General features: G+C 41.1%; 1 protein-coding gene across 5 annotated transcripts in view; it reads right to left on the bottom strand.

Annotated features, from left to right (window-relative positions):
• SMC6 (structural maintenance of chromosomes 6) overlaps nt 1–27,484 on the bottom strand; it is a 109,170-nt gene that overhangs the window by 71,029 nt on the left and 10,657 nt on the right. For 4 of the 5 annotated variants that reach the window (XM_067544733.1, XM_067544735.1, XM_067544734.1 and 1 more), the window contains 11 exons: nt 25,969–26,074; nt 24,830–24,966; nt 23,195–23,256; nt 22,029–22,109; nt 21,308–21,409; nt 20,937–21,056; nt 20,731–20,829; nt 15,942–16,088; nt 15,239–15,327; nt 6,164–6,328; nt 3,272–3,450 (listed from right to left, as the gene is read on the bottom strand). In XM_067544733.1, the coding sequence (XP_067400834.1) occupies nt 3,272–3,450; nt 6,164–6,328; nt 15,239–15,327; nt 15,942–16,088; nt 20,731–20,829; nt 20,937–21,056; nt 21,308–21,409; nt 22,029–22,109; nt 23,195–23,256; nt 24,830–24,966; nt 25,969–26,074 (1,287 nt within the window). The remainder of the gene's footprint in view (nt 1–3,271; nt 3,451–6,163; nt 6,329–15,238; nt 15,328–15,941; nt 16,089–20,730; nt 20,830–20,936; nt 21,057–21,307; nt 21,410–22,028; nt 22,110–23,194; nt 23,257–24,829; nt 24,967–25,968; nt 26,075–27,484) is intronic. The other variant, XM_067544736.1, reaches the window with a different exon arrangement.

The raw sequence follows: 27,484 nt of genomic DNA, 5'->3' as shown, positions 1-27,484 counted from the left end.
CCCTGGCCAGGAGGCCTGTGGAAAGTCACAAGAACTAAAATGGAGTCCAGAGTCACCTGGGCCAATCCTGGCAACTCTTCAGGTATGCCTGGGGTCCAGAGTCACATGGGCCAATCCTGGTAACTCTTCAGGTATGTCTTTAGTTTCTTCCTGGGCCCCTCGCATCTGTGAGTGTCTTAATGAGCCATTAAGCAGGCTATTGTCTTGACGCCTCTCTGTCTGGGGTGTGTCCCAGCCAGCCCAAATTGACATACAGAAATATCAGATACATCCATAACTTTCATTTTACATATAATAAATGAACATAAGTATTAGTACCTTCCTCAGCACAATATATTCTTTCTAACGGTGCCTGACATGAATCGTTATGATTTTGACATACTAATGTTAACCAATATGACAAATGCCCCCCCTCCAATCCAACCAGTGTGACACCTCTCATGGATCACTAACTGGTTAAAAGATAGGAAACAAACCATAGGAATAAATGGTCAGTTTTCATAGTGGAGAGAGGCAAATAGCTCGGTCCTTCAGGGATCTGTACTGTGACCAGTGCAGTTCTCTGCACTCAGTTTTCTGAGTGGTGGGCTCTCCCTGCCACCCGTGACAGCTTAGAGCTCCAGGGTCCCCCTGGCTGACAGTGTCAGCCCCATTGCTCCTAGGCCAAAGCATAAAACGTCACAGAGGTCTCCGGAAGTCATAGAATCCGTGACTTCCGTGACGTAATTTTTTCCTTAAATATGTTCATTCACTGACTGGTAATACTCAAATGTAGTTTCTTTTCCTTAGCTTTCCCCAGTGAAGTTCACCATAATAAAAGAGGTCTGAGCAGGTTTGCCAAACACTATTTGTGAGAAAGATTTACAGGCAAGAGAACTAATTTCCTATTCTTTTTCAATAGCATGTGTAACAGTCCCTCAAAGTGAGCCAATTTTTATTCAAAATTTGCTAGGTGCCATACAATCTTAAAGAGTCTTTACAACGAAGAGTTTTTTACAATCTGAACTCATTCTACCACCACCACACAGGAGGTTGTCTTATGTGGCAATGGTGTTCTCCCCACTCTCCAAATCAATTAGTCTGATCTGATCGAACTGTGGAATCCTCACTGGAGCACCTCTTTCTTACAATATACAGTATGGTCTCTTGGCACCTCCCTCACACCCCACAAAATCTCTATTCAAAAGAATTCAATTTCCTTCAAAGAACTCTTCTCCTTGGACCTATTTTGACAGTTCCTTATGGGGCATCTTTGCAAAATGCGTGACTCTTTTTAGGCTAAAATGTTGCATCAGGCTTTGGCACTGAGAAAGGCTTAGTGACCACATAATTAATGCTTGGGGAAAATTTTTCTCCCAAACTCAATAACTGCCACAGCTTCTTGTACAAAGTTGTTCTGTAATGGTTTTCTCATCCTTCTGGACCCTTTGCAGAAGGCCATACAAACATCACAAACTTTGGCTAAGTGGCCTCCCCAACCTTTTATGCTACAAAAAATGAGGAACAGAGAGGCAAGAAGACCACGAGACCTAGGTTGACCAGATGTCCCGGTTCTATAGGGACAGTCCCAATATTCACGGTTTTGTCTTGCATAGAAGCCTATTACCTCCCACCCTCTGTCTCAATTTTTCACCCTTGCTATCTGGTCACCCTAACAAGACCCCCTCACTGGTGAAGTTCCAGAAGGATCAATTCTCTCTCCCGTCCTTTTAAAACATCTACATATGATCACTAGATCAACCAGTCAGACGACATGGACTCAAGTGCCAGCAATATGCGCATAATACATTGCTCTACCTATCTTTCACTACGTGACCATATTACTATGACCAAGATGGCCTAGCCTGAAGCTCAATGAGATAAGCTCTTGGATGGAGAACAGCTGGGTGAAGCTGAATCTGAACAAGACAGAGGTGATGCTGAGGGGCAAAAGGAAGTATTGTGAAGAGCTTGCAACTGTGCTGCAGTCTGTCAGTTGAAGATACACCCGCACAATTGGTCAATACAGTCTGTAGTGTAGGAGTACTCTTGAGTTTCTTGCTGACACAGAACTCTCATATAACAGCATCTGTGAATAATGCTTTCTCCCATCTCCACTTGGCTAGGAAAGTGTCCCATTCTGGAGGACAAAGACCTGGACTGAGTTATTCATGCTTTTGTCACCTCTCAGCTAGATTACAGCAATGCAATATACCTGGGTATGAAGCCTTCAGCACTTCAACTCCAACTAGTTCATAATGCAGCAATGTATCTCCTCAGCAACCACAAGCTACCGCAAACGTATCAAACCCGTCCTCCTCTCTCTACACTTCCCATAGAATTTCAAATCAAGTTCAAGATCTCAGTCCTTCTCTTCAAAGCACTCCATGACCTGGAGTCACGATATCTACGAGATCATCTAATGCTCCAGGATGAAGATCATGGTCAAGAAACTTTGCTCCTATGGCACAATATAACTCTCGGCAAGAAGAAAAAAGCTTGTCCGTGAATGAGACAGAACTTTCTCCAGGGGCCGTCAAAGACTATGGCATCAACTCCTCCAGGAACTAAGGATCATCACAAACCTCAACACTTTCTGCTCCAAGTGCAAGCATGTTTCTTTGACCTTGTCTTGTCTGACAAACATATAGTAACAGTTATATCAATATAAAAAAATTAAAAAGACATTATAAAAACAAAAACACTCCACACACTATATACTTCTCCCTTTGGAGAGAGGATGAGAGCAAACACATGACAGATGTCGTCATTATGTTGCTAAATGCACTATTGCAAGGCGCTCAGATAATATTATGGTGATGAACATGGTATAAAAACCTATACACGGAATAGAAGAGAACAAGATCATTTTCTAAACTCCATTTTCCTAAACATAACTGCTATCTTCAGCAAAGGTTGGGGTGACACAAAGACAGCAAAAATTCAATTTAACAGTGAAACTACATGAAAATTATGACGTTAGATTAAGACTGAGTCTATGCTCAGAATTATTCAAACTGTTTTCAGCTATTTACGTTAAAGTAACCAGTTTGCTAGAGATTGGTTCTGTGACCACTCCAGGAGGTTGAAAAACAGCGAAACAGAGACACAGTTAGTGGGCCAGGATAGTTATAGATTTAGTCTAGGAAATGCAGACCTTAAGAGAACTGGACATCAAGCTCTTTAAGTGACAAATACTTTTCAAAAAGATTCTGTGTTTGTGTGACCAAGTGTACAGAGGGACTTTATAGAGGCAAACTTTTTAGGTCCCTTTATGTAAGGGCTATCTTACCTAGAGGTCCAATAGGTTTGTGTTTAAAATGTCCTTGCCTACAGGCATCTTCAATTGCTTCAAGGAGGACTGGCACATGTTGTCCAAATCTTTTCAGTCTATTTGTTTTACTGTCTTTCAGCTCTTTCAGCTGTCTTTGCTTGGTATCCAATGCTTGTTTCACATCAAGTTCTTCTCTCCTGAGAGAAGGAAAGGCTATTGAAACATATTGTAAGAAATTTACATTGACTTTAATTAATATAACAACTTTTGACAAAATCTTATCTTGTCAAATTTAGCAGTCAGACTTCCTTGTTGCTGTAACAAAGCTTGATACAATTGAAAAAGGACTTAGGCTTCAAAAAGTTTAAATGAGAAAGGAAGAGTATGCTGACCTATCTTCATTGCACTGTAGGATATGTATATCAAAAACATTTTAATTTGTACCAAGGTGACATGCACAGAGTAGCAAGACAACACCAAGAGTATCAATAATAAAAACTGAAAGAAAGGTTTCCAAGCTAACCGCAAAAAGCACAAAGTAGTAATATCAGAAGCATGACCGTGGAAAGGAATTTCACTAACTTGATGTTAATGTGCACAGGATCAATACCTAAATGTACAAGGTAGAGATAGTAACATTATATTAAGTCAGTTCGAGACAGTAAGCTAGAACATAAATATGAGTTCCGCTGTACAGTTGAACTTATCAGACGAGGCTTGATAAATGCACTTTATAAATATGGCTCTACCATTTATCATATGGGTATCACCATCATTTCATAAATAGCATACACAGACAAATGACAAAAACAATATCAATAGAATTCAAATGATAATCAGGTTATGAACATAAGTAGAGTCCAGTGTCTTCCAGAAACATTCTTTGGTTAACAACACACCAATAAGAAACAACTTTAATGTAGAGGTAAGCTGTAAGATTAACAGAACTAATATGACAAGAGTAAACATCAGCATATGCCAAATTCCTTATTATATTAAAGACACACAACCACCAAGACCTGCCCTGGAGCCAAACCAGATTCTTTTTAAAAAATGTTTCTCTTTCCTATCGCTGTGGGAAAGTCAAGCCAACTGGAAAAGTGACTGAACATGAGCACAAGAGCACAAAATGAAACAAATGAAAAAAAGCAGGTTTTTCTTCTAATATAATTCATTAAAAAAAATTGCAAACAAATATGTTTAAGTTGACATTATTTCTTTAAATTCATAGAACACATCCAAGTTTTCAATTTTACAGTAACTACAGAAAAGGTGGTTAATTATTTGTATTTTACAAAGTACTGTATGTTTCTATAGTTCAGACAGACAATGTTTATCATTAATTCTTTGAAGCCCAAATGCCTGAAGTCTCCATTGCCAAATTTGAAACACAGGAACAATTTAAAATTGAGTTCTTAGGTTTGTGATGAACATGTCCATTACCAGCACGTGATATATTCTGATATTTTACAAAAACCATGATGTACCAATGGATTGCACAGAATGTGAAAATTCGTTGTTACATGTTTGAGTTAAGCATTCTCATTATTTAAAACACCTCTCAGTCTCTTTTGGTGAGGCATTAAGCGTACAGGTCTGAGATCAGGGTAGACTGATTTAAATCAGATCAATTTAATCATGATTAAAATCAGCAAGTAGTAAAGCTTGATTTAAAACATGATTTTAATCTTGTTTTGCATTCGTACTTTTCATATTTTCCTCAAGTAAGGTTGAGCCTCACTTGTTGGTAACCATTAAAACACTTGATTAGCAACTAAATGTAGTCTTTGCATTCAATTTTGTGCTTCTTTTTGCTAACCAGGAATATACAGTCTATAAGTATTTATTTATGCAATTATATAGCTTAATTTACACTTGTTCAGATTCTTATTTTTTACATTTTATGTTAATGATAAATGATGCATTTCTTATTTACTAAATTATTCTTTTTTTTCTCATTTGTGTTAAGCTCTATTTAGACAGAAATTTGAATTCCATTAAAATGTACAAATATAGTATTTTTAAAAATTGTATTAGTTACATAAAGTATGCTGGATACATAAGAAAAAAGCTTAACAAAAACTTTATAAAAACCTATTTTATCGTTAAAACTGATTTATTAAACAAAAATATTATCTGGAATAAATGGAACTGATTGTCTCAGACACCTTTTTTCTTCAAGATTTTAGAACTAGTAGACTGTATCTTCTCACACTTAGCTTTTTTCATAGATAGGAGGAGGAAAACAAACTTTCTTGCATTTTCAATTCCCTGGTGATTTCTCTGAATGAACTAGTCATTGAACTGAACTTGTTGAGTAAACTGAAGAAAATATTCTCAGAATCTGCAGAAGAGGTGATTTAAGCACTTCAGCAAACTTCTATCAGTTCAGTGGTCTGACTTTCGTTAAAACCTCAACAGCAAAAATGTAGTTTGATTTTTTTAAAATTAAATTTAAATGATTTTAGTAAATTATAGTAAGATTAGGCCTTAACAACTATTGCCACAATTTAAAACTAAGTTTAAATTGGTTTATTTTTAAAAATAAAAGTATTTAATTTAATTTTTAATTTGATATTTTATTATTTAATTTAAATGTTAAAAAATCTTTTTTTTTTAAAAACTGGTTTTCATCCACCGTCTTGGATTAAATCAGATTCTAATTTTAGCATTGAATTTCACCTTTAATGCCAGCACATTTTGTATTTTGTGCTGAGAATTTTCAAATTTAGTCTCTCAGTGGATGATGGACAAAAGTATCAGATCATAAGGTGCTTTGGGAGAATTAAGACTAAAAAATAAAGTAAGTCTAGTACTGTATGGAGTACTCTGAAATACAAGTAATGAAGCAGAACCTATTGCTACTTGCAGTAAAGAAACCTGTACAATTAAATACAAAGTTAAACTTACTTAAGTCTAGCATATTCTTCCTTGTCTTTGTAGATAGCCTGCTGAAATTGATCCATCTCTTGAACCATCATGACCTCTTGATCACGGACCGACTTTAACTGGTCTTTCAACGAGGCCACTTTTTTTTGTCTTTCCAACTTTTCAGGTTCTGAAATTTGATCCGCACTGTAACAGTACACAGACCACAATTCAGTATTTTAAAATCACATAGAATCAATCGATAATCGTGCAAAGAACAAAAATATTGTACAATTGTTTAAAACATATATTTTAGCATTTAACAAGTGTTATTAAGCAAGCACTTCCAATATTATTCAACAGCAAAAAGCCTATCTGTTGTCTGCCAATAAGTAACACTTTCTAACTAAATGCAAGATCCATTTGAGACCATGACCATATAAAGTCTGGCTGATAATTAATTTCTCTTACCCTAAACAAAATTAAACATTTCCAAAATAAACTAAACAAACAGGAAATCAGATAACTGAATAAAAATAGACATGGAGGTGTGAAAACTTAAAGCAGGATCTATATCTAAAATACACAGTATATTAATTATGGCTACCTACTAAAGATGCACAATACAGAACAAAGCATTTTTTTAAAATTTTTAATTAAATTTTAAATTAAAATTTTAAATTGTAGAAACAACAAATCAGGTTTTTTCACTTGTTTGTTTTAAAGCGCACATCGTGGCAATTTCTATCATGCTTTGTTTGAGTAATAGCTGATCTATAACAATAAGCAGCTCCCATAGGAAAAAATGGAAATAAACCTTGTCACTAAAAATAAACACAAAATAAAATAAGTTGTTTTTTGTTTTGCCCAACACTCCCCTCCTTCAAGTACAAGTACAGTATGTGTAGATCCTGTACCAGATGTATGGCAAGTTATAGGACCTGAGTGGCATCACTCTCCCTGATACTGCTCAAATAACTAGTCCCTTCTGATACAAGCACAAATGTTATCAATTTTCTCATGCCGCATTCATTTTACAAAACAAGCTTGTGTCTTACTGCATGATGTGGATGCACCAAACAAATATAATCTTCCCCCTTTGTTTCCCTAACATCTGCTGTACTTGCAGGAACTTATACCACAGTTTGATCATGAAATCAACACTATGTTTATGACCCTAAGTGGCCTTTCAATGCCACTGGTAAAAAGGGTTCACTGCTCTGTAACAGCTACTCCTTTCAGGCCTGACAAATTCACTACACCCAACACATTGCTGTCACAGTATTTATCTATAAAGAATGTTGTGTAAAGAATCAAAAGCTTATATTATACTGGTCATCATAAATCTTGTGAGAGGTACACATGGATGCCACAAAAGAAGTTGTATGTCTGTACTAAAAATATGTTTAAACTAAGCAGGGTTCATAAACAAAGTTTTTACATTGATTTACCTGTCTGCCTAGATCTTCAAATGCAGAATAGGCCAAACACAAAGGAGCCCTATTTACCTATTAAATCAACAGGAGAACATGCTGGCAGGGTGGAACAGAGTAGAGAGCGTTATAATCAGCATGGGAGACCAAGGCCACAGGGAGTTATCAGGACTCTGGGGTCAAAACAATGAATTTTGGGGAAATGTAACATGAAGCAATAAGACCTTTTGTTATCCTTTTACTGAAGAGAACCCAGTAAGGTGTGAAGGAATTTGGATCCTGATTTGTCTAAAAAAATCAGCAAACTCTACAGAAAACCTCAGTATGAGAAAACTGCTTTAGCCAAAGGACTGGCTGCAAAGGAGTAGTCTGTTGTGAAAGAAGCAGAGCCTTTGATCACAGCTGAGCCTTCATTAGGACGGGTTTCCCCCAATCAGCAGGCTGCCAGCCACCAGCAAACAGTTGAAAACAGGGGAGTCTGAGTGCGAGTTTGTAATGGGAGTTTGTGGGAGAGTGTGTGTGGGTGGGGTGTTCTGGGTTTATTTATTTATTTATTTAGGACAGGAGTTTAGGGGGGAAGGGGCTAGCAACTACAGAAGCCGCAGTGGTAGTAGCCCGAGGAATGGAGATGAAGATGACTGGATGTAGAATCTGCGAGATGTACCTTATTCTAGGGAGGCTACCTGAATGGTGCTTCATTTGTATGAAGATCTGCCTGACAGATCTGATGGAAGAGAAGATATGAGATCTGGAGATGCAGCTAGACAACATGGTTGAGTTTCAAAGGGAATTCCAGCAGACGATGGAGGAACGAAGAGAGGAGACTGAAGGGAAACTCAAGATTTGCTGGACCAGAGAACTGTGAAGGCAGACTGCTGAATAAGTAAGATGGCCAATGAAAGCATGTGACTATGAGAAAAAGGCAGAAGAAAAGATCAGCTAGCAAAGGAGAGCGGAGGAATGGCTTTGCTGAGTGGAAAATTAAGGCACAAGGCAACAAGTAGTAACAGAAGATCAGAGGACAAGGAAGAACAGAAGAGCAGCTAGTCCCACAAGAAGAAGAAGGAAAGAGTCAATGGAGATAACCAGACCTCAGAGCCCCAGGAGGCTAGAGGATGACTCACAGAAGATTGCAAATGAGAACAAAAGACAAAACGACTTGCAGCCAGAAAAAACAGAAGGAAGGAGGAAGGCCAGAGAATTGCACCAACATCAGAAAGAGTGAGGTTTATGTGACTGGATACTCCCTACTAAGAAGAACAGACAGGCCCTGTCACCAGAGCTGATCCACAGAACAGAAGGTTGTGCTGTCTGCCAAGAGCTAAGATACAGGATGTGGACCTGAGGCTGAAGAGGATCATAATGGGAGCAGGAAAGAATCCAAGCATCCTTCACTTTGGAACAAATAATGCGATTAGATTCTCACTGGAACACATCAATTAAGACTATGCCAGGCTGGGGAAGATGCTTAAAAACAAGGTTACTTACCAGTAACTGATGTTCTTCGAGATGTGTTGCTCACGTCCATTCCATTATAGGTGTGTGCACGCCTCCATGCATGGCTACCGGAACTTTTTTCCCCTTAGCAGACCCCATAGGGCCAGCTCTAGTGCCCCCCCTGGAGTCCCGCGTGCATGCCACAGCATATGAGGCACTGCCGACCCTACGCTTCCTCAGTCCCTTCTTTCCACCAACTCCGGCAGCGGGGACGGGGGGGGGGTTGTGGAATGGACATGAGAAACACATCTCGAAGAACATCAGTTACTGGTAAGTAACCTTGTTTTCTTCTTTGAGTGATTGCTCATGTCCATTCCATTATAGGTGACTAACAAGCAGTACCTTGGAGGTGGGCTGGAGTTAGTGGTGAGCTGCCTGCAGCCCAGCTCTGCTGAAGCCCACTCCTTCCTGTGCCCTGGACAGGGATGTGGTGGGATGTGAAAGTATGTACCCCCAGCCTGGCAGCTGCTTTGCAGATGCCATGCCCTAGCACTTCTGCTAGGAAGGCTGTAGATGGAGCTTGAGCTCTGCTGGGAGAGCTGTGGTGTCCAGAAGCAGCACCTTCACCTGCTCGTGGCCGAACATGATGCAGGAATTTATTTGTAAGGAAATGGTTCCGGTCAGCGACCAGTGAACCTTTCATCTCGTCAGATGCTGCGAGGAAGAGCTGCATCACTCTCCAGAACAGCTCGTACATCTGGTGTAGAAGCCAGGGCTCCACTCGAGTTTTAGCAAGTGCTGCCTTTCCCTCTCCTCCGAGCTGTGTGGTTTGGGGAAACCTGGGGAAAATATATGATTGATCCAATGAACTGGACAACCACCTTGGGCCGGAAGGCCTGGTGCGGTCCCATCTGAACCTTATCTTATAGACTATAGTATGAGGGAGGAGCTTTGAGGTCAGAGCTCTGATCCTGGAGACCTTCCTTGCTGAAGTAATATACCCCCAGGAAGACCACCTTCCCGGAAGGCCTTAGTAGAGGGCGTGATGCCATGGGTTTTGGGGCTGGGAGGGGGCGTGGGCCGGGAAGGACAAGGTCAAGATCCCAGGGAGGGACTGGGTTGCGGGCCTACGGGTAGAGCCTCCCACCCCTTTAGGGACCGAACCATTATCTGACGGGAGGACCACGATCCCCCTTCCAGCAGCTGATGGAAGGCCTACATGGCTGCTAGCTGTGGCAAGCATTTCCCGGATCGCCTATACTGGCGAAAGGCCGGGCAGAGTGTCTCGGGATTGCTCCCGGCAGGCCACAGCCACTTCCACTTAGCCCGGTACACGACCTGCGTGGAGGGCTTCCTGCTACCCATCGGGACTCACTGGGCTTGTCATGAGCGGTTCGCTCATCGCCTCTCAGCCACTGATCTGACCCCTTGAGATGCTGAGGGTCCAAGGTCTGGGCACCACAGGTGACCGTGATCCCTGGAGCTGGAATCGCGCTGGCTTGGAGGCTCCCGAGGTGGCAATCGAGAAAACCAGCAGCATGCTGAACCCGTGCTGGCGTGACCAGGCTGGAACAATCGAGATGGCATCTGTTTAGCCCCTCCTTGCTTTCAGCAGGGCTGTATGCAGGAGGGGGAAGGCGGGAAAGTGAATATGAAGGCCTCTGACTGCTGCAGATGAATGGCGTTGGCGAGCGCCCCTGCCCCTTGACCAGGGAGAGGGCAGTATTGAGGACCTTGTGCTGCAGTCCGATACCGACGGATTCCCTTTGGGCAAAACCCCCCTCTAAATGGTCGTAAACGCCCTTAGTTGGCGCAGCGACCCCTCGTGGTGAGGAAGAGCGACCCCTTGACGCGTACGCCTTGCTGTTCCTCACCCCCGGGAGGTGATCGCCGGGTCCTAAGGACCGATAGGTTCCCTTTATAAGGCTGACGAGTGGGCTCCCGAGAGGGACTCTGTCCCACAGCACGGCTGGGGCAAGAAGGTCTGGTTTGAGAAGCAACCGGTCACACCGATGCATTCTGTAGGCTGCACCTGCATTAACATGAACTTGTGTGTTTACCAGCAGGATCCGCCGGCCACAAGAGATGCATGACCAGCTCGCACTTCTCTGGGCTTGGGACCAGGGCCTGCGTGGGCAGATCATGCACCATCAGCACGCGGCTACCGCTGCCAGGCCTTCAGTAGACACAGTCGGCCAAGAAACAGACCGTGGGGTAAACCGTAAAGCATTAGAGGGAGTTGACCTCTACGAAGTGAGGGAACCTTTGAGGATGTGTGTCCCTGACATCCAGGTCAGCATGCTTCCACTGCTGGAGCTGGGGGAATCATGCGAGAGTTGAGCCTCTTGTTCAGTATTTGTGGAATGACATAGGTTTGCCAACGTCCTCAAATCCCCCCCTTCTCTCTCTCTCTCTCTTTTTTTTTATTTTATTTTTTTGGGAACGAGGGAGTACCTCAAGTAGGGCCTCTTCTGCCATCGCCTGCAGGATCTCTCCCGCTGCTCGTGGCTGAGGCGCCCTCAAACTCTTGGATGTGGAAATACCATTGAGAGGGTGGAAGGGGGTGGCATCGAGAGCCCGCGGGAAGGAGACGACCGGGGCCCCTAGCTCACCGAACTATCTCAAGAACCCAGTGGTCCGAAGGCCTTCTGGCTCACCCAAGCCTGCAGGAGGGTATAGGCTAGGGCGCTGCCCTTGCGTTCACCAGCAGAAGGGCCTTTTCCAATCACCTTATTGCCGGGAGGACACTTGCTGAGGGCCCAAGGAGCCAGTCAGGGCGGATGGTGTCTCCCAGACCCCCTGACTCTGTCTCATTGCCCGTAGGTTGGGAGACAGCCATGGCTGGCAGTCCTGCTGCTGCTGTCCCTGGAGACCTGCCTGACACTTGAAGGTCTGTGGCGCGTAGCAGCCCAGGGAACAGAGTGTGGTCTAGGAGGCCCTGAGACCATGCAGCTTCGCCTCTATCTGAGCCAAGGAGAAGGCTCACTCGTCCAAGGGCAGACCCCGGATAGGCTGCTGGACCTTTTGAGCTAGACCGGGATTGCAGCCAGTAGCGGCCTGAGGGTGCCTGGAGCACTGCTCTAGTTCCCGTTGTACCCTCTTCTGCAATGGCATACAGGTTCTGCACCTGCTGTCGGGCAGAGCCTCAGCAAAGGGGCTGACCGAGTCCCCCAAGGACTCCCTCTCCACCTGCTGATAACACTATTGAATACAATTTTCTCCAACAAGTCTGGCTTGCAGTCGCCCTTGATCTCTGGAGTAGAGCCCGTCCACCCTGCCCATCCCTGTGATCGGTGGCCAGGGATACTGGGGCGAGGTGGTGAACAGTATTCAGATCCCTTGGGTGGGTTTAATACTCTTCCCTCTAGGCATTGGGACACGGAGGAGGGGGTTGCCACGAGACCTTCTCTATGTCTGGCACCCCTCTGTAGACCAGGAGGGCTACCACCCTGTGGAGCCCACTGGTATCACATTAAAGGTAGTCCACCACCCCTTTTTCCTCCTTGGCCTCCAGCCCCAAGGTAGAGGCCACCTCTTTAGCAGTTCCCATTGTGCCCTAGAATCAACCAGGGCTCGGACGCGTGCTTCATCTGGCGGGGAGGAGAGAAGGGGGGGCTCTGCAAGCCGCAGCCCTCTTCCACGGACAGGCAGTCCCCTCCATGAGCAGAGGCCCGTGGGGCCGAGCCGTCGTTCGAGGGCGCATGGTGGCCTTTTCTTGTACTCGAGGCACTGACTGCATTCCTGAGGAGTTGACGGACCATGGTCCCGTCCCCCCTGGGAAACCCCCAAGGTCATACAGCCATTGGGGTGACCATTGCCTCTGAGGCCTTTCACCTGGGGCTCTGGCACCTTCCGCTGATGGTTGCTCCCCCAGGTACTGCATCCCCGAAGGGATACTGAGGCACCATTGACAGACCACTGCTTGGGCTGCCCAAAATCCTTTTACTGGGTGCCGCGGCCAGACAGGTGTACAGACAACTCTCCAGCGGGCTGAGATGACCCGAGCATCATCCCTGCATAGAGGACTTTGCACCCTACATGCGTCTTGTTGCTGAGTCAAGCTCTGGTGACCAACTATGCCTGGCCTCGGTACGGGGTCGAACCCCCACGGTGCCGAGGCTGTCTCACGAAGCTGGGTTCTGCGCCGCCCGGCTAACTCCTCGGTGCCTAGTCGATCTCTGGCATCTGGGGTTCAGTGGTGCCTCGGTGCAGGGCAAACTCCTCAGTGCCGAGACTGTCTCCGGCATCTGGGTTCTGCACTGCCCAGCGAAGTCCTCGGTACTGAGACTGTCTGCGGTGACTGGGATCAGCTCCGCATTCTTGTGGGCTAACTCCTCGATGCCAGGGTGGTGCGATGGACCTCACCCGGTGCCGGGGGGGGTGGGGGGGGTCGAGACCGGTGTTGGGTGGGCGACTTCGCTCTCCGCCTCGATGCAGGTCAGTCCGGCGACGTGACCTGGGATGACTTCTAGGGGAGCATTCCTGCTCTACCCTAGGAAACCGGTCTGCAGAAGATCTTCCTCCCCATACTGGGGATCTCCTGAGCCATTCAGGAGATCTCCTGAGCCAACATGGGCTTCCTCTTAACACCAGCCCCTTCTCCCTCGTGGAGACACGGGCAGCGGTGGCATATGCAAGGCCAACAAGGCTCTTGCCGCCCTTCAGCCACCGGAGTTGACGGTGCCGGTAGGTGCTCCACCCCGCCTGCTCTGACAGTGCGGGCGAGTGTCTGTGCTCCGTCTTCACGGTGCCTAGTCGGGTCGGTGCCGACAGTGCCCTCTGCAAAGCAGGATGGCTCAGAGCTGGCTCGGGGCTCCATGAGCCAGGCTTTCAGGAGGATTTTCCAGGTCTGAAAGTCTCTCTCCTTCCACGAAAGGCTTCTCCCCAACGCCTCAGGCACGGGGGCCAGCTAGCAGGAAAGCCTTCCCGCCTAAAGTGCATGGCGTGAAGCCATGACACCATAGCATACCTGCACCCGGTAAAGTCTGAGCTAGACTATCTTTAAGTCTCTAACTACCACTACAGCAGTTGTTATACCTAAGTAACTAATTAACACAAAAAAAACCTTGTCTAAAGTTTAAACAAGGGGAATGAAGCCAAACGCAGGCAGTTCCAGTAACCGCCACAGGCGGAAAGAATAAACTGAGAGGGCGTAGGGTCAGCAGTGCCTCATATACTACGGCATGTGCACGGGACTCCAGGGGGCACTAGAGCCGGCCCTACAAAATCTGCTAAGGCGAAAAAAGTTCCGGTAGCCGTGCAAGGAGACGTGCATACACCTATAATGGAATGGACATGAGCAATCACTCGAAGAAGAATACTTTGCCTCAGTTTTCAATAAGGACAATGAGGAGCGTGAGGGAAGTGCCAGGGTGGCTAATAGGAAAAAAGGATATGGAAGTACAAATTATCACATCTGAGATGAAAGCCAAACTTAAGCAGCTTAATTGGACCAAATCGGGAGACCCAGATAATCTCCATCTAAAAATACTATAGGAACTGGCACATGCAATTGCAAGCCTAGTAGCAAAATATTTTAATTAATCTGTAAACTTAGGGGTCATATCCTATGACAGAAGAACTGCTAATACAGTACCTACAGCAAACCAGGTACCAGCTTTTAACAAGGCTTTAAGCCTCTGCCAAGCACTGACAAATTCATTGCTGGAAAGAGGAAAGTACTCACCTTGTGCAGCAAAGATGATTCTTCGAGATGTGTTCCCCTATGGGTGCACCCCTGCACCTCTAATCGGAGATTTTTGCTAACAGTATCCATTCAGCCTGCACATGCACTCTCCTCCCTCATGGTCTGCCTTGATGCTATCTAGCACTGCATGAGCAAACCCCACTCAGTTCCTTTTCTACCACACAGCCCCTTAGGGAAAACTATTTTGTTTCCGACTTCACATGTCAAGAGTTACATTGGCCCAAAAGCATATACATAAAGATGACACTTAGAGAAGAAGCATAGTTCTGAGAAGAGACTATACTATTTTCAATTGATGGGGCTAATAATAGAAATTAGAAAAAACAAGCCAGTTTGTTTGTGTGTGTGAAAGTCCTATGACAGAATTTTCAACATTTATATATTTCACATTTTAAGCAAAATTATACAACAGTGAAAAACAAATTATGCTGGAAACTAGATTTTTTATTTTTTTAGATAAGATATTGGATCATCCAATTCAGAAGAGCTCATTCTCTACATATCACAAACTTGTATTACAAACACTGTGGGGGAATTTACCTATTTTTCAGTTCTTCAATTCGTTTCCGTAGCAATTCATCATCTTTTTCTAGGCGTTTTAATTCTGTCCTAGAACGATTATAATGTGCCTACCAAGAAAATTAGACATATATAACATATTCAGTCTGATCTGTATTAGCTTACTTGGTCTTCACAAAAAGTAAATTAACACATCTACTATTTTTCTGAAGACAAACACTAATGTCGTATCTGATTTACCACTTTGCAGTACTGAAGAAGAAGATTAGAGCTTGAATTTAAGCTATTCATTTTATCAGTTTCTTTTCTAATTATGTTAATGTGGCCATAATAGCAATTCAATCTTTAGTACAGTTATAAAGGATGTGCACACTATGGCCATGATCCCACAACTGGCTCCATTCAAGTGAAAGCCTTCATGTGGATGAGCAGTTTGTCCCTGTGGACCCTCTGATGGGTGTGGAGCCTCTGATCTGCCCATTATTCTTCCTCTTCTAGTCCCTTTTACATAGACTCCACACATTTGCTTGTCCAATCACCACCCTTATTGGGACCTGGCTTTATTCAGACAATAACTCAAAAGCAAAATTCAGAGTCCCAAAAATTTGCCCCAAGGCACAGCTCTCACCCCAGACACTAGATGAGAGAAAGGGTTCTTTCATCTAGTCCTCTTTTTTGACTGTTAGCACTATAGAAGTAGAAAACGTGTTTTCTTTCCACCAACCTCAGCCTCGTTGTATGCTTTTCTTTTTGCTTGTACATCGGCTTTCAGGTGAACACACTGAGGCTGTAATGCTTGTGCATCTTCACTTATCTTTTCTAACTTGTCTTGGATGGCCTTGTACTTTTCTTCTGCTTCATTTACTTTGACCTTATAACAAAATATAGAGAATACATGAGTTCACCTAATGAAACAAAATATTTTATTTTCACAACTCTTCAAACCAGGAAAATATTTCTGAGACAAACTTGAAGCCAGCTATTTGAAATGATTTTTTTCAAAAATATTCCACAGTGACAGTAGAAGATAATGGCAAGTAAGCCCATGGATTAAGGAGTATATAAAAATTCACCAAATAGTTATCCTTTGAATTGAAAAAATTAGTGCAAAGACTGTTTTATTTTTAATGAAGTCTGGCAAAAACATTCGAGTTACCAAGTATGTGACTTGTGGGGAAAGTGAAAGGATACTTGGTTTTGCACATTTTAACATGATAAACCTGAAACTTTGAAAAAAGTGTCAAGAGTAGTGTCACAGGATGACTAACCCCTTTAAGAGGGAGCAGGGTCCAGAGCATCTGCGGCTGATTAGCTGCCTCCCAAATGGGGTTAAAAGAAGGCACCTGAGCCATATAAAGGAAAGACACGAAGGAGCATGTGATAGCTGCCTGGAAAAAGCAAAGAAACATGCAGAAGAGAACTGCCTAAAACACAAACTGAAAAAGCAAGGAGAGTGCAGGTGAGAGCTGCCTGAGGATCAGTCAGGAAAGGACTAGCCTGCTGACCAGTGCCAGGAGGCTGAAAAGGGCTGAATCGTTGGACTGTGTTTTGGGCAGAAGAGTCATGAGACTGATCACTTTCTGAGGGGATGGTCTGGAGAGTGAGGCCCTGGAACAAGGGCAGAAAGGAACTGCTCGTAAAGCTACAGGTGGGTGACTTTGAAATGATACCCCTAGAGAGAAGAATGGAAAATCTCCTTTGTGTTTTACTGTAGGAACTAAGAGAATGGTTTTAACATGAATAAATTATGCCCAGAGGTGGGACAAGGAATTAAACAGTGAGGGCACTCTTTATATGGCTAGACAGAGGGGAAACAGACTGGTGCACCAGTTGTGCTGCGGCCTACTGCAGGAGGGTGCCCCAGGTGGCAGTTGTCTGATTACAAGTAGTTTCCCAACACATCTGCCTCTATCCCCTTTGTTCTTTGGTTTTACAATCACTTTTTTTTTTTTTTTTTTAATTTTAGGATATGGTCTCATCGCTGTGGCACAGAAGACCCATAAAGATCAAATACAGAGTGCTGACAAAGTAAACCATTACAGTTACTGTAATAACAGTATGTAAAATATTTCAGACAGAAGTGAGATTAAGTTAATGGCTTCCTTTTAAGACTACTGAATTTTTTTTTCAGTTGCAGTAATTAAAATCAACTACATTTTAAAAATGTATATTTGGCTCATATGTAATCCTCAATGATCAACAAGTGCTTTGCCAAGTTTGAAAAGAAAACATTGTTTGAGGGATTTTAATGGACTCAAAATACCACACACAACAGCAAAATTGTATATATCCAGTGTGGAACAGATTTTGTATGCATATCATCTGAATATCTGATTAACCAAGTCCCTTTCTCAACACATCTGAACGTTCCAAGGCCATGAAAGAACTATTTAGTCTCTAAATGGCTCAGGGAATTAGCTGTTCGTGGAATAATTGTGCCTTTCACCACTGGTCTACAGCTCTCATATGGCCAATAATGAATGACTTGACAGAACACATGACAAATGTTAGTCACACTGCTTAATGCACTATTGGAAGACATTCAGATGCTACTGTGAGAAGCATTGTACAAGAACTTATATAGAACAGAACTAAAAATAACTATCATTCAAATACTATTCACTGACCCATGCAAAATTGGTCATCTCGGTTTAGTCCTCAGTCAGTGATTCCACATCACATAATAACAACATTCAGCGAATCAACAAAACAAAAAACCTACTACTCAGCAAGCACAGAGAACAAACTATCTTCCCATCCTAGAGTTTTTCCACAGTGAACTGGGTTAAGGCACACTGGAAGGGTGAACGAGCACTAATGTGACCATGAAGGATCAGACTGCTAATCAACAGTGCATAAATAAAGACTGCTATTTAGATATGGCTCTTTTGGCTATAATTGGAAGAAAATGAGTAGATAGCTCTGATAATCTACTTACCAATGGAGAATTATAAATTTAATTAAACTAATTTCACAGTTCCACTAGAACAACGAAGCCAAATACCCTGGGAGTATGTGCAATTCCGAGGGCAAGATGATGATAGAAAAGTAAAGGAGGGGTCTTTTGGCTGGTAAAAATCTACAGAATTGTAATTTCAATTATGTCATCTTCTGTGGCATGGCAGGGGAGACTTGCTGTCTGCCCACCAACCCCAACTTCCCTTAAGATATCTGGTTGCTGGAAATTTTTATTATATAATGTCATAAGAAATAGGTCAAGATGAATGACATTCGAAAGCCCTTTCTTCCACAAACACAATGGTACCAAACACGACAAACCTAGAACAATTATGTAGATATATATTCGAGAAAATGTTTTTTAAAAATCAACTTTTTAAAATTATAATTTAGACTCAAACTCTCAGGTCAGAAGGGATGAATATGATCACTTAGTCTGACCTCCTGCACACACAATGCAGGCCTCAGAACCTCACCAGCCCACTCCTCTAATAAACCTCTAACCTATGACTGAGTTATTAAAGTCCTCTAATCATGGTTTAAAGACTTTAAGGTTCAGAGAATCCACCAGCAAGTGAGTTGTGCCCCATGCTACAGAGAAAGTTGAAAAACTCCCAGAGCCTTTGCCAATCTGCCCTAGGGGAAAATGCCTTCCCGACCCCAAATATGGCAATCAGCTAAACCCTGAGCATGTGGGCAAGACTCACCAGCCAGACACCCAAGAAAGAATTATCTGGAATAACTCAGAACCCACCCCATCTAACACCCCTTCACAGGCCATTGGCATATCTACCACCAGAAGTCAAAGATCAGTCAACTGCCAAACTAGGCTGTCCCATCATACCATCCCCTCCATAACTTTATCAAGCTCAGTTTTGAAGCCAGCTAGGTTTTTTGCCCCCACTGCTCCCGTTAGGTTATTCCAGAACTTCACTCCTCTGGTGACTAGAAACCTGTGTCTAATTTCAAGTCTAAACTTCCTGATGGCCAGCTTATATCCATTAGTTCTTGTGTCCACATTAGTGCTGAACTTAAATAATTCCTCTTCCTCCCTGGTATTTATCCCTTTGATGTATTTATAGAGAGCAATCATATCTCCCCTCAACCTTCTTTTGGTTAGGCTAAACAAGCCAAGCTATTTGAGTCTCCTCTCATAAGGCAGGTTTTCCACTCTGCAGATCATCCTAATAGCCCTTCTCTGCACCTGTTCCAGTTTGAATTCATCTTTCTTAAACATGGGGGACCAGAACTGCATACAGTATTCCAGAGGAGGTCTCACCAGCGCCTTGTATAACAGTACTAATACTTCCCTATCTCTACTGGAAATACCTCGTCTGGTGCATCCAAGGACCACATTAGCTTTTTTCACGGCCACATCACATTGGCGGCTCATAGTCATCCTGTGATCAACCAATACGATCATGTGATCATCCTTCTCCTCCTCCTGTCACTTCCAACTGATGCATCCCCAGCTTATAGCAGAAATTCTTGTTATTGGTCCCTAAATGCATGACCTTGCACTTTCCACTATTACATTTCATCCTATTTCTATTACTCCAGTTTACAAGGTCATCCAGATCTTACTGTATGATATCCCAATCCTTCTCTGTATTGGCAATACCTCACAACTGTGTCATCGGCAAACCCTATTAGCACATTCCCACTTTTTGTGACAAGATGAGTAATAAAAAGGTTAAATAAGATCAGTCCCAAGACCGCTCCCTGAGGAACACCACTGGTAACCTCTCTCCAGCCTGACAGTTCACTTTCAAGTATGACTCGTTATAGTCTCCCCTTTAACTAGTTCCTTATCCACCTTTCAATTTTCATATTAATCCCCATATTAATTAAGTTTCCAATTTAACTAATAATTCCCCATGTGAAACCATACCAAATGCCTTACTGAAATCTAGGCAAATTAGATCCACTGCATTCCCTTCATCTAAAAAATCTGTTATCTTCTCCAAAAAGGATCAGGTTTGTCTGGCACAATCTACCTTTGTAAAGCCATGTTGTATTTTATCCCAATTACCGCTAACCTTGATGTCCTTAACTACTTTCACTTTCAAAAATTTTTCCAAGATCTTGCATACTACTGAGGTCAAATTAACTGGCCTGTAGTTACCCGGATCACTTTTTTTCCTTCCTAAAAATAGGAATTATGTTAGCAATTCAACAGTCGTATGGTACATCCCCTGAGTTTAGAGTTTAAAAATCCTTGCTAATGGGCTTGCAATTTCATGTGCTACTTCTTTAATATTCTTGGATGGAGATTTAACACAGGCATGTCAAATATGCAGCCCTCAAAGTTAAATTGTTGCCCTTGATTAATAGTACTGTGTTATCAGTTAGTGCTAAGAATATAATACCTGATTAACTCTCTGAACGTTACAAATTACTATAAACGGAAGGAGTGTTTCAGGTTGATTTGCCATCATCAGCAAAAGAGCAGTAGTTCAGTGGTATTGATTATCAGTTTTGTTTATTATGAGATTTTACCACATTATGCTCCCAGACTTCATTCAGAATTAACATCTTGTTTAAGACAACCCTACCTGCCATTCCATTAGCTTCTGGTCATACTTCTCATTACGTCCTTCTCCAATGTTAATATTATCTTTAATTGGTTTTATTTCTTTTTCAGTTTCATTCACCTAAAAGGTTAAAAAAATTGAAGTATACATCACACCATTCAAGATAATTTGAAGATAAATTATGTGAACTTTGATTCAAGAAACAAATATTCTAACAAGAAATTTACCACTGCCCAAGCCATTTTGTGTTTCAAATCCTCTAGATTGCTTTGCATTTCACTCACGAACGCAATACTTTTGTAACGCTCCTCTTTCTCCAAATAGTGCTGTCTAAGTTCTTGGAGAAGCTAAAAAAAAAAAAAAGATTCAAATATTAATGAGCATAAGGGGTTGTTGGTCTTGTATGGAATTTTAGAATGATTATTTTTTAAAAGTTTAAATTGACTCAGATTATCAATTTAACCAATCCAGCTAAACCGTATTACAAGTTGATAGTTAATGTATGGTGCAACTACATTTTATAATGGGTAATCTCTATATTTCTTAGATATTCCAGTGTCCATGAGAATAGTAATTTACCACTGTAACCTTTACATACCCCTACTCCCTGTTCTATCTGGTCATGCGTTCTTGCTTTAGTTTCCATAATATATGAATAATCAGCTTTCATCTGCTCCAGCTGGGTTGCTTTCATAAAGAACTAAACCAAAGGAGAGAGAGAGAGAGAGAGAGAGAGAGAGAGAGAGAGAGAGAGATCCAAATTTCAGCTTTGGTAAGACTGTGTAAAGTGGATTTAAGTTTTTTAATTTATTTGGATTTTTACAAACTATTATAATATGCACTACTATAATGCACACCCATCCAATACTCTGGACACCCTAAGCAATCTTAAAAAACATTAAACCAATACATCAGACAGATCAAATCAAATAACACAGACTAACATAACTACAGTAAGAACTTAAGCTCCCTACACAACCCTCATAGTCCCACACCATCACTACTCAGACCTACCCAATAGCTATCTCCTCACAGGCCAGGGAATAAAAGTAAGCTTTGCAGTTTGTTTCGAAGGCTGTCAAATTCAGACAATTAACTTTTTTTTTCCAAAATTATTTTTCAAATGTCATTTATAAATCCTTTATATGAATTTGAAATGAAAATATATTCCCACTTACAACAAACCATATTTTTTTGAATAAACTCTGCATACAAATCCAATGAAAGCAGCAACCTCATAGAAGTTTTAAAATTTAAAAATGACTAAACAGGAACTGTATTTTATAATATTTTATTTAAACGCCATTGATCCTGCTTACCTTGTATTTGTCACCTTCATTTTTAGACTGTAAGAAATGCTTGCTCATTTCTTGGGTTAAAACAGACACAGGATTATCTACCTGGAACAACAAATAATTTTAAAAATCATACAAGTATTTTAAACTGAAAGTTTATTTTAATGAAAGTTAGCACATCAACAAAAATTGGAAATGAAGTCTCCATTTTTCCTATATTCCTCTGTCAAATTGACTACGTCATGATCTGGATGAACCACATCTAAAGGAGAGACATCAGTCCAGTCTCGTTCATTAAACCCCTTGCTATGACTTCTGAATCTTCAAATAAGGCACACACTCAAGCAAAAAAGAGGTATGCTGTGGGAGCAGTTTTTTATGATGTGGACACTTGGCAACTAGAAATGATTTGAAGGTAAAAATACATGCAGGAAGGGGGGTATTAGAGGTATGGTTAAATAGACCACTGAACAGCTGTAGATAATCATGATTTTCTCCACAATTGATCTGGAATCAATTCTATATGAGTGAAATAAACATAAGACTCAATCTTCAGTTCCATGAGCCATCCAGCACAACCAAAAAATTGTACTTGGCATGGAAATTCCAATAAAATCAGTACAATAGTTACTACATTACGTTGTAACATACTAAAGATTTTCTTTGCACATGTTGAATACGTGCTTCTGTAAAACATTTTATATTGTTGTGCACAGTAATACAGACTGGCCCTCCCTCAATCACTTAACAGGAAGAAAACTAACCAAATAGGTCTCTGCTAGAACAGGTTGATCTACAGACCCTCTGTAGGAGGTGAGCACCATAAGATACTATAATGATATCCAATTATGAATGAAGCAATAGGCAACAAGTAAGCTGGTAATTCCCAGAACAGCATGACTGAATCTCAGACATTAGGTCACATCGGATTTACTTATTTTCCATGGCAAATTCAGATTTTGCAGAATGCCATTTTTCTGTTTTTCCTTTTCAAACCTGAGTTTTTAGCCACTGCCTATGAAGATAATCTTTTCAATGTGAACCAATGCAGCACTGAGTCAGTATGAAAGAACTAATGCCCTCATTCATCAAAATGGAGCATGCTGCTTTTATCAAAAACTTTCAGTTTGAATCTCCAAGCAAAAGTCTTAAATAATGTAGAACTCTAACAAAAATATTTCAGCAATTACCTGTATATTAAAGTGATCCAGTATTGCAGTAAGTTCATCTTTCTTAGAAGAAATTAACATCCCTGAAGATACAAAAAAGAAAAGAAAAGAAAAGAAAAGAAAAGAAAAGAAAAAACCATACCACAGTTTATATTCAAAATCATAGGTAAGTACAAAAAATGTCTAGCTTGCTATACTGTGACAAAATACACCCCTGTATTTATACTCTATACACTATCCTAATAATCTTTGTACCTTTTGAGGTATTATTTGAAAACGAATAGCTTGCTGGTCAATAATATCATGGTGAAATGTATGTAGCAATATTATACGTAAACTTATGAACATAATCCGAAATGATGACTGAAATGTGTTTACCAGACAAACTGATGCCTCTTGCCAGGTGTCATCAAAGTTGATTGGCAATCACTAATCAAGTGGCCATTCTTTGGCAACACAGAGGGGGCAGGAACAGATCAATCTGAATTTTAATAAACAACAACTGGAACCTCTCACCATGAGACGCCATGTCTTCGTCCTCTCTGTGAGAAGGAATTTTATCTAGGGGTAACCCTCAAGAAAATGCATTTCATAGGATGACTGGACTATAAAAGTGAGGGGACAAAAAAGCCCCAGAGATTCTCCATTTTCCCCCTTTCCCTATCGCTCTTTCTTATTCTTTCACCTAAGATAAAAGAAACAGACTTTGGGAGGAGGTTCAGATCTGAGAATTTGGTCAGCAATGTTGCTGAGAATCTGTGGTAAGGATTTTACTTGGAACTAAGTCTAGTTTATTATGTTTTAGTTACTTGAAAGCCTTTTAACTCCCCCCCCCCCCCCCGCCTGTAATCATTTCTGACACCTTGTACGTGTACTATCTTAAAATCTCTTTGTAGTTAAATAAACTTGTTTAATTCTTTAATCAAAACTAATCCACAGTTATGTTTAAACTGAACTGTTTGGGTAATTCTAGTTAAAAGCAAACTGCTGAATATTGACCCCATAACAAGGTCAATGGATCTCTAACATTTGAACTGTCCAGGAGAGGACTAGACAGAGCAGAACACGTTTTGAGGAAAATTTGGTGTTGTGAGATCACCCTGTAAGTAGTAACCAAGGCTGGTGGAAGCCAAAGTGTAACTGGAGTGCTGCTGACAGGCTGCAGCTATACACAGACACTCAGGATGTGACCTGCATGCAGTCTGGCTGTTTCTGAAGAGCTCAGGTTGGGAGCTACAGCAGCAAAGCATTGAGAAGCATCCAAGGTTGCAAGGCAGGTGGGTGGTACAACCTCTCATTGATCTGGATTGCATCCCAGAACGTGACATATACTACTTAGTGTTTCTTAATTAATGTAAGAACAGGGCCAATAATTTCACAGTACTGTTAGAAGTCAGAATTCAGAAATGCAAATACGCTGTTAGAAAGATATAAAGCTTTCCTTTTTAAAATAATGCAAATTTTTGTTTATTCATTGCACTATTCAAGCATTTCTCTCTCAGGGGCCAGTATAGAAAAAACTAGCTAACACTGTCATTACCCTTTGAATTTTCACTTGCTCAGAGGAAGTACCTAATGCTTTACTGTTTTTTATATGTTCATTAAGTAATGAAATTATGCTTTTAAAATTGAAAATAAAATAATATAATGCCAAACCTGTTTCGCTTTTCAGTTTATAATTACGACTTCCATCCATGCTAATGTGTTGATTCACAATAATAGAATTGCCATATTCGTCTGGTTTATATGCATCTTTACCTTGGTTTCTTAACGTTATTGAAACATCTGCAGAACTAAAACAAACAATAACTTAAAACATTTGAGTTTGAATCATTCAAGATAAAGAAACAGACTTTCCACTAATAGATTTTCAATTTCTGTTCAGGCCACATGTGAAAATTAATTGGGTCAGTTTCATCCTAATTCTAGTTCAACACAGAAATACCATGGTGCTGTGTTTGCACAGGACAGTTTGAGTTCCAAAGCAGAGAAGTTCTATAGGCCAAAACTGAGATGCATGGCCAGAGCTGTCTGAGCTACGTGTCTGGATCTAACCATGATACTAGACCTTAACTTCTAAGAGCACTCAGCTATGCTAACATGTAAAACGTAATGTTAAAAAAAAAAGCTTTAAGTAGTATGTTAACAGAAAGTTTAAATCTACCTGAACGGGTAGAATGCAGACTGGAAGTGCTGCAACAATTTTAGATGCTCTGATGTGAGAGCCAAAGGCCTTCCCTTCCATTGTCTCTGCTCAAGTCAATGAAAACAGTAATAAATCAAATAATAGAAAACTAAGTACATTAAGCAACTTTCTACTTTGGGAGCTCAGAGGAGTATTAATAATCAGTTCTGGATATAGAAGAACTCATTTCAGACCCAAATAAGGTCACCACTGCAGAAGAGGATAAAAATGCTGCTCAAAGTAAAGGAAAGAGCTTAAAGAAAGTTTGGTACTTGTGTGAATTATTTAAAATATTCCAATCATCTTAGAATTGGCTACTGAAAGGAAACGAAATTTATTTCCATTTATGTAGCAGTTAAAAGAACAGTGACTAAATTGCAAATTATTTTTAAAAACTTAGTAGTTTCAGATATCATACCTAAGTCCAACCTACAAATTTTTATGATTTTAAAACCTCACATTTTTAAAATGTTTCTCATCCTAATGCTCTATAAAATGCCCAATAAAACAAAAGGGAAAACTAAGGACTTTTGAAGCTCAATGGACCAAATTAACTTTAACATCAAACTAACAGCCCACCCCAAACACATGAACACACAGTTTCACTTACGTCTGACCATCTTTCACAAATACTTTCAAAGAAGATCCTCTGTTAGTTGTTGTAGCTTTTCCCCCAAGGCCAACAATAAGAGCGGTTAATACAGCACTCTTCCCACCTGAAAAAGCAAACAAGCAATCTTTTTTTATAAAACAATACTATCTTTTGTTTATCCAATTCAATTACAGTTTATATAATTTTAACCAAACCTCCACAGATCTAAGACTAATAAAACTGATAATAGAATTTAAGAATAGCTAATGTAAAAGATACTGACAGGCAAATACACCAACCATTCCAATGTTAAAAATATTGACCGCTTTTCGAGTTTTTATTCCACAAAAAGCTTTCCTAGTTCAATGTATTCAAATAGAGTTGAAAAGAATATCCCTATTTTTGTCTCCAAACATCGGCAAGTATAGGTCAAGTAGTTCATGTAAATTTGGGAAGACGTGTTTGTGCATTTTGTTCTTTGAAAGCCATACTAAAAGGTTGTACAAAACAAAAAGAATTCAAAGATCACCATTTTAAGTATGAATTTAATAAGTTTCCTTAGTGTCTGCAACCCAAACATTACAGAGCTACACTAGTACAGAACACACAGAGCACAAAAATGACTAGAAACGGAAGTGGACCTGACTAGTTATTCTTCTATTTTTTGCTTTGTCCAAGCAAGTGAAATACATAAAGAACATTTTAAATGTGTTTATTTTACCCAGCAGTGGTACTTTAAATTGTGAATAAATGACAGATAATCTTACTCAAAACCTTATTTTAAAAAACCCAAGCAAACAAAACACATAAAAAAAATGCATTTTAGCACTAGAACACAGTTCCTCAAAGAGGGGAGCGCAGAGGAATGTTCAGGGGTCACAACCAGGCCCGGAGGAGGGTGGAGGGGGTTGGAGGTAGCACCATTCAGGCCCGCTCTGCTCTGGGCCTCGCTGTGGCCCAGCGCCCAACTTCGGCGCCAAGCCCCCACCGCTGCAGTTCCCAGGATTTACTCTGAAAACAGTGTGCCTATCAGTTGTATAGGATTTTTCCTTTGGATTTTTGGTTTCTTGTATCAGCAAATTTCTGTTATCCACTTGAATAATACTAACATAAATAAGTCTTATTTTATGCCTATATCAACACTTGTTTTTAGAGCATACTTTACAGATTTGTTAAATGAAAATATTCTCAGCTGATGAAAGTTGAGTGGTAATTATGTGCTAAGCAGACTTGAAAGGATTAGATGTTTATAGGTAAATGTTGATAAATGTCTATTTCACTGTATACACACAGAGATGGAAAATATTTCTGTTTATAATAATAGAAATTAACAGATGGGCAAAGTAAGAAAAATGATGCTTGAGAACTTAGAGTTTGATCTAAGATTACTGACAGTGTATTTTGACATATGATGTTGACAATTTTTATTTTAATAACGCTTTAACCTCTTTTGAATCTCAGCATCTGTCAGTTATCTGATCTCCCCTCCACAGTCCTGCAACTGTGAAAATTTAAGTCCACAAAAATTGAAAAA

Source organism: Emydura macquarii, unplaced genomic scaffold (assembly GCF_026122565.2).
Source record: "Emydura macquarii macquarii isolate MOO-44397 ecotype Brisbane River unplaced genomic scaffold, CSIRO-AGI_Emac_v2 contig_1027, whole genome shotgun sequence".
Taxonomy (NCBI): domain Eukaryota; kingdom Metazoa; phylum Chordata; order Testudines; family Chelidae; genus Emydura; species Emydura macquarii.
The sequence above is the reverse complement of the archived record's forward strand: the minus strand, read 5'-3'. Positions and strand labels throughout refer to the sequence as shown.